This window comes from Echinops telfairi, unplaced genomic scaffold (genome assembly GCF_000313985.2).
Source record: "Echinops telfairi isolate 266 unplaced genomic scaffold, ASM31398v2 ScPeMD7_655;HRSCAF=1070, whole genome shotgun sequence".
NCBI classification, from domain to species: domain Eukaryota; kingdom Metazoa; phylum Chordata; class Mammalia; order Afrosoricida; family Tenrecidae; genus Echinops; species Echinops telfairi.
Genome location: NW_022104553.1, coordinates 17,292,773 through 17,299,898, shown reverse-complemented (window position 1 = coordinate 17,299,898; position 7,126 = coordinate 17,292,773). Strand labels below are relative to the sequence as shown.

At 53.8% G+C, this 7,126-nt stretch overlaps 2 protein-coding genes across 2 annotated transcripts in view; both read right to left on the bottom strand.

The window, feature by feature from the left end:
- Positions 1–3,160: 3,160 nt before the first annotated feature.
- Positions 3,161–7,126, bottom strand: part of TNNT1 (troponin T1, slow skeletal type) — a 24,282-nt gene continuing 20,316 nt past the window's right edge. The window contains exons 11-14 of the mRNA XM_045292385.1: positions 6,557–6,772; positions 5,234–5,383; positions 5,075–5,115; positions 3,161–3,318 (exon numbers count right to left, since the gene is read on the bottom strand). Of these exons, the coding sequence (XP_045148320.1) occupies positions 3,273–3,318; positions 5,075–5,115; positions 5,234–5,383; positions 6,557–6,772 (453 nt within the window). The 3' untranslated portion in view covers positions 3,161–3,272. The remainder of the gene's footprint in view (positions 3,319–5,074; positions 5,116–5,233; positions 5,384–6,556; positions 6,773–7,126) is intronic.
- On the bottom strand, positions 6,470–6,870 carry LOC123522029 (NEDD8-conjugating enzyme Ubc12-like). Its single transcript, XM_045293039.1, has one exon. It carries the CDS (start codon positions 6,755–6,757, stop codon positions 6,494–6,496), a length of 264 nt encoding a protein of 87 aa, XP_045148974.1. The 5' UTR covers positions 6,758–6,870; the 3' UTR covers positions 6,470–6,493.

Genomic DNA, 7,126 nt, shown 5'->3' with positions numbered 1-7,126 from the left:
TCAGGCTGCGATCTACCTGGCCAACAAATCAAAAGCACAGCAGCTCTGAGGGAGAAAGACTGAGCTTTCTACTCCCGTCAGGAGTCACGTCTCGGGAACTCAAGGAGCCAGTTCTGCCCTGTCCTACAGGCTTGCTATGAGTCAGAACTGACCCGAATGCAGTGAGTTTTCCCCTTGTTAGAGGGTCTCTATGGGTCATGACGACCCCTGGTGGTGCAGGGGGTTAAACGCTGCAATGCTCATCACAAGGTTGGAGGTTGGAGGTTGGAATCCCCCGGCTGGTTGGAGAGATGAAGACGAGGCTGCCGCTTCTCTCAAGATGGACAGCCTTGAAGTGCCACGGAGCAGTCCTGCGCAGTCCTAGAAGGCCACGCTGAGTAAGCGTGAACTCGATGGCTGTGAGTCAGACGTCACTCATCAAAGATAATGAGTTTGGGCTTGGCCCCAACCGACCCCATGAACTCTGGCAAGTGCTCCTACCCAAACCTGCTGTCTGTCAGTCTTTGCATTGATTGCGATCTTTAGACTTTAACCTTGACACACACACACATACACACACACACACCAAAAAAAAGAGTATTCGACCATGAAAATCAAACCTGTTGCTGCTGAGCCGGCCCCAGCTAACGTCCATCCCGTGTGTTACGGTGTTGAACTCCGCCCCACCCTTGACTGTCCGTTCTCTAGGCCCAGATCACCAGGGCCTTGGTCCAGGCGCCACTGGGTGGGTTCGAACCACCAAACTTCAGGCTGGCCATCTTAACACAAGCCATTTGTGTCACCCAAGGTCTCCTAGGATGGTTATGGATTCCATTTCCGGATCTGGCCATCCTGGACCTAAATCTTGTTCCTGCTGCAAGCTGGGAGCTGGGCCAGCCTCCCTTGTCTCTGTTTGCTAGCGCTGCTGGGATACAGTGTCTGATTAAGAGACAGACGATGTTAGCTGTTGTCGCTGCCCCTTCAGATTCTACTTGCTAAAGGTCTCTCTTGCCTTCCCCTTTCCAGGGGAAGCTGCTCACTTCTCAGGGCCGGAGTGGAATGCTTGATGCTTTACCTTGGACCCCTCAGGCCCTCCTAGCTGCTACCGAGAAGAAACTCAGAGGGAGGGTGAAGATAAGGAGGCAGAGGAGATGGAGGAAGAGGGGAAGGAGAAGAAAAAGAGGAGGAAGAGAGAGAGAATGCCCAGGAGGAGGAGGAAAAGGAGGAGAAGAAAATGTTCCCTCCTTTCCTGCGACAATAGCAAAACAGACATCAGTCTGCGTTTCATGGAGAGGGTTCTGATACGGGGAGAACTGGGAGCATTCAGAACCGTTACCGAGTGTGGGGGCGAGGGGCAAAGTGTGTCAGAATCCAGTTCTGGACCCCTGCTGTGTCAGAGCCACCCTTGGGAGAGTCCTCTGCACAAAGGAGCCTTTTACGTTTAAGAAGGACTTTGATCACCAAGGATATTTTGTGTCTGGCCTACTGTGGCTATCAATACTCCCTGCCTCAGAAACTGGAGCCAACAGCGCTTAAAGAACAGAAACAAAAGTTGTCCGGAGTTGATTCCCACCAATGGCAGCTCGGGCATGTTGTAAGAGTAGTGTTGGAAGTAAGTTACCAGATCTTTCTTCCTGGGCATGTCTGGGTCGACTCCAGCCCCTAACTGTTGGCTACCACCCCCCAGAACGAACGTCTTGAAGTTGCTACTCCCCCACCTACCCAGTTCCACCCCTTCAATGGATTTTGCTCTCAGATATAAACACAGACAGGGAAGAAGCCTTCTTTTGTCCTTTTTTCTATTTCCTTTTCCTGCCCAATAGCTGCTGTGTTCACCACCACGCTTGGTAAAGTAGAGGGGCCGGGAAAGAGAGGAAGGTGCTCAATGAGATGGGTAGACACAGTGGCTGTGACTGTGGGCTGAGGCCGAGGAGCGATTGTGAGGACGGCGCAGGACTGGGCGGGCGGTTGACTCTACTGACCCAACAGCAACCAACGGCTCAACTGACCCAACGGCAACCCATCAACAGCTGCTAACGGCAACTGACCCAACGGCAACAACAGCGACGACAACTGCTGTGGGGGACCCTTCCTCCCCTATAGACACAGGAGCGTCTATAGCAGCTTCCTCATCACCTAGCTGCCATTGTTGATTCGCTAGAAGGAAGATACCGTATCCTGTAGGTTCCCACTGAGCCGATTTCCACCCCAGCTTGTGGCCAGTAGTTGAGCGTGCCTTAGCTGTTTGGACCACCCAGTGACTCCTAGATACCTCGATGTCATGGATTGAATGGTGGCACCTCCAGCCCCAAATATGTGTCCACTTAACTGAGCCACAATCCTCAGATGCCGGCCACGGACACTGAACAAATCTGTCTTGGGAGAAGTCCAGTCAGAATGCTCCTTAGAGGCCAGGATGGCAAGACGTGGTCTCAGACTTTTGGACATGACAGGAGAGGCCAGTCCCTGGAGAAGGACAGCATGGTTGGCAGAGGAGCAGCGAAAAAGGGGAGGGCCCTGGCCAAGACGGATGGACACAACGGCTGCAACAAGGGGCTCGAACCTAGGAACCTTTGTGAAGATGGCGCAGGCAGGGGTTTCTGTTCTTTTGCTCCTAGGGGCGCCAAGTCGGAACCACTGGGCGGCCCCAGCACACACTTCCCGGAAGAAGGACCAGGCCATCTGCCCCGTGAGAACGTCCAGTAACCGCACAGGCCCCCAGGGCTTCTTGGAGGGGGCTCCAGCGTGGAGGAGAAGGTGGCGGTGATGACGCGCAGGCCCGCGCAGTGCGTCCTTCCACCACCAGGGGCGCTAACTGGCCCGCAAGCACGGGCCACCACCACCTGAGCCCTGGTGGCGCCCTGCGTTCCCGCTTGGGGCTGCTACCACACAAGGTCAGCAGTTCGAAACCACCAGGCGTAAAAAGAATTTCAGTTTAGGAAAAACCCACAGGGACGGTTTCACCCTGTCCTATAGGGTCCAGATGTGTCGGAATCAACCCCATGGTCGGTGAGTTAACCGCCACCAAGAAACCGGATTTGGATTAATAATGACATTGAAAATAAATTGATAGGTAGATGATAGAGAGATAGATAGAACTAAATGAATACATAAAAATGAATACATAATCAAAATAAATAATAAGTACATAGATAAATAATAAAAACAATGACATCTGAAGGACTTCGAGGTGCCTGCAAAGGGCACGTTTATTTTGAGCTACAGAGAGGACAGTCATTCAGCTGGCTCCCAGAGGCTGAGGTGGGGGCGGGGTGAGGGCGTCCGAGCTGTCCTCATTTCCAGCGGCCTCCCACACGGCCCTTCCCTGCCCCCTTACGGCTGGAAGACAAGAAAGGGTTGCAGAAAGGAGGGTCCTCCCCAATCCCTGAGGAGAGCCCCAAGCCCGCCATTCCAAAAAATGACACCCTCCCCCAAATATCCACTCTCCCAGTGGATAATGCGTTCAGCTGCCCCCAGGGACCCCGCTGGGGCGAGGGGGGCTGGGTCAAATGCCTCCCTGGTGTTGGGAGTGGAGTTTGGTGAGTGGATGCTTTCTGGATGAGGTGCTCATGCATGTTGATCAGAGAGGCGGGGAGGGCTGCGTGGTATGTGGGTGTATGTGGAATATGGTAGGTGGGAGTGAGAGAGAGAGAGAAGAAGAGAGGGGGGAGAGGGGAGACTGAATCATAGACACAGAGGGGACAAGAAGAGAAGCAAATGCTCAGGAAGAGAGCACCCCCAGTAAGTGCAGACATGGAGGCTGCCTGAGCCGGAGACCACCGAGACCGGGAGGGGAGGAGAGACAGAGGGCCAGGGAGGGAACCAGAGGGTGAGTCGGGGACAGAAAGGAGGACGGGGCTATGGGGTCTCACTTATAAAGGGAAGAAAGCAAGAAGGAAAACAGATCTTGATGGTGACAGAGAAGCCGTGACAAGAACAGGGTGGGGGGAGGGAACAGGAGGCAGGAGGAGGAAAAATAAATACAATGTATATTTTAGGAAGATACATAGGTCGTGACGCAGAGAATAGATACTTAGAAAGCGCATAGATCGATACATAGTCAACAGAGAACAACCTCAACGGATAGTAGCCTCACTGAAAACCAAGCTCACTGCTGTCCAGTTCATTCTGACTCACCGCGACCCCCATAGGACAGGGTGGAGCTGCCCCTGGGGGTCCTGAGACTGTACACACACACATACATATCTGTATTCTTAGAGAAGCTTTGTTTGCTGAGACTAACTCCCCCCCCCCCCTTGGAGCAAACTGGTGGCGTAGAACTGCCGACCTTGTGTTTAGCTTGCTCCATTCATAGACCCTTCTGCCACCAAGGTTCCTTCCAAAACTCAAAAGCAAACTCACTGCCTCAGAGTCGATGCAGACTCAAGGCCCCTACGGGACAGAGTAGAGTGGCCCCTGTGGGTTTCTGAGACTGTATCTCTCTATTTCTCGCTCTCTGTAACAGTTTGGTTGGCTCTTCATCCACATATCACCTAATTCAATAGCTCAATCACATCAAGATGATCTGTGCAGTGCCCAGCGGCTGGCAGTGCCAACCCTCGGCCGGTGAGGTGAGCAGCCCAACGAATGACCACGACTGCCACCAGGGCGATTTAAGAACACAGACGGAGCGCACACCCCAAATATAGACACGAATAAAGGAAGACGCACAGAAGACAAACTAGATTCGAGGAGGGAAACTGCCGAAGGGCAGGCAAGAACTCCAGATTCAGGGAAGCCCAGAGCCCTGGAGGAGGCCGGTACAGTCCAGTGGATTAGGGGGAGGACGAGGGCGGGGTGGAGCGGGGAGGAAGAGGCAAGCAGAAGCCATCAGAGAGTGGGATGTTCACACACAGAGAGGGATCTGCAGACACAGTAGGAAAAATAAGGGCAAAGGGAGAGGAGAGAGAGGCACTGACTGAGAGGGAGACAGAAGGAGAAATGGAGACAGAGAAGAGGGAGGAGGAGAGGGGAGGAAAACAGAAAGGAAAGGAGAGAGAGGAGGGAGATGGTGGGAGGGAGGAGGGAGGAGAAATCCCGAGTCAGAAGGAGGGTGATGGAGGTGGGGCCGGCTCAGAACCTTAGTCTCACTTACAACTTCTGGGCGTGGCTAATGCGGTTGTACAGCACGTTGATCTGGGGAGACAGGAGGGAGCTGGCTGTCAGGAGGCCCAGGGACCAGGAGGGCCAGGCCGGCCCACCCATACTGGTCCACCCTGCCCAGCCCGGCCTCCCCTGCGGGGAGGGATCTCACCTCATATCTCTGCTGCTTCATCTTCTCCATCAGGTCGAACTTCTCAGACTCCAGCTGGTGGATCCAATTGGAGAGCTCCTGGGCCTTGTCCCTGCAGGGGTGGGGAAGGGCGGTGGTGGGGGTTACATAGTCTCTTGTCAACTTGAGGAAAGGGTGGAGTCTGGCCTGTCAATCAGGTCCCAGCTTGATGACCTCATTTGGAGGCTTGCACACCCTGCTTCACCTTTCTGCTGACGAGACACACAGAGCTACGCTAGAGCCCTGGAGCTGGAGGAGCCACGTGGAGACCCACGCCAGCACTGAGATGCTTCTACCACCACTGGATCCACAAGACTTTCCTCCCACTGGTAATGGACATGTGGGCTAATATCAGACTTATGGACTTGATCTGGACTAGGCCTGGGATGTTTTCTTAATACACAATTACTCTTCATATAAAGTTCTCTCTTATTATGAATTTTGTTTCTCTAGTCCACCCAGAAGAACGCAGCTGTAATGGAGGGGAGCCGGGCCACGCTCTGCAGGCAGGGACAGCAAAAGACTTGGGGACCCAAGAGAGGTTGAGGGGACTCCCTGAAGGCACACAGCACACCTCTGAGTTCAGCATGGGTGTTGGTGGGTAGCATCGGATCGGTTCTGACCCACAGCGACCCCATGCACAACAGAAGGAAACAGCCGAGCCCTGCACCTTCCTCAATGTTTTTTAACCCCAAAGTTATGTATTTAAATTTTTTTACAAAACAACCTATGACCTTCAAAGTATTCTCCGTGACACTTGATACATTTGTCAAATCTGCAATTCCACTCTTGGAAACATTTTTCAAACTCATCAGTTTGGATGGCTGGCAGCACCTCCCTTGTTATTTTCTTTCTTTTTTTAGTTTTTCAGTCACATTCCCCTTTAATACCCTGGTGGGCTGCCGGTGGCAGAGGGCAGGGTTCTGGGGTCCCAGCTACACAGGCCCCTTGCCTACCCACCCGAGTACCCAGAGTGAGGGTTGGGAAGCACCCAGCGTGGGGCTAGATAAGCCAATTCATTTCCCATCGCTGAGTAGGTCGGGGGAGGCAGCGCCAACCTTAATCACATGGTGGTTAAAAAATAAATAAAATGAGGGGCAGGTGGCAGGGAGGGGAGGCAAGGCCAGGGAGGGGGACAACACCCCACCGGCTGCCCCATGTCTCCCACCTGTGGCCCCCAATAAATATCTGAAGGGGACACCGGGGCTGGTGGCTCTGGCGGGGGTGGGATGGGCGCCAACCCTATTTCAGGCAGCGCTCAAAGTAGGTGGATCCGATGCAGCCTCCCCGCATGGAGCGCTGCACATTCTGCTCAAACAGCCGTCGTCGGTTGTTCCGCAGCACCTCGGCAGCCTCCTTGTTCAGGGGGTCCTCGGGGCTGGGCTCCAAGAAGAGATGCTGCAGGCCATCAGTGATGGAGTTTATCACGAGGGCCAGCGTCCAATCATCTCTGAGCATGTTGAGGCAGCCATTGCCCTCGAGGTGGATGGTGGGATGATAAAGCATTGTTTCACACTTCACCTCGGGGGGCGGGGGTCATGTGGGTAACCCTGACCCACCTTAAAACTGGACACAAGCTTCTCACTTTTGTAAAAGCCCTCATCCGGACAGATGACCAACTTGGAGTTGAGGAGGTCCTCAGGGTCTGAGAGGTCGAGATCACAGGTCTTGGGCAGGTTCGGCTCGTTTGTGTCCTTCTGGGTCAGCAGCTGTTCCCTCGTTATTTTCTTCACCTCTTCTCCATCGTCAAACCGCTGTCCTTTCATGTCCCTCTTCATTCGCGGAAACAAAAAGAAGTCTCAGGGAGCGAGGTCAGGCGAGTCAGGTGCCTGGGTGCTAAGCACGTCGGGGAGGCAGCTGTTTTTGCCAAAAAAC

Bases quoted from the DNA above. Each gene is read 5' to 3' on its own strand.
- LOC123522029 (XM_045293039.1), bottom strand. From the start codon at position 6,757: ATGCTTTATCATCCCACCATCCACCTCGAGGGCAATGGCTGCCTCAAC.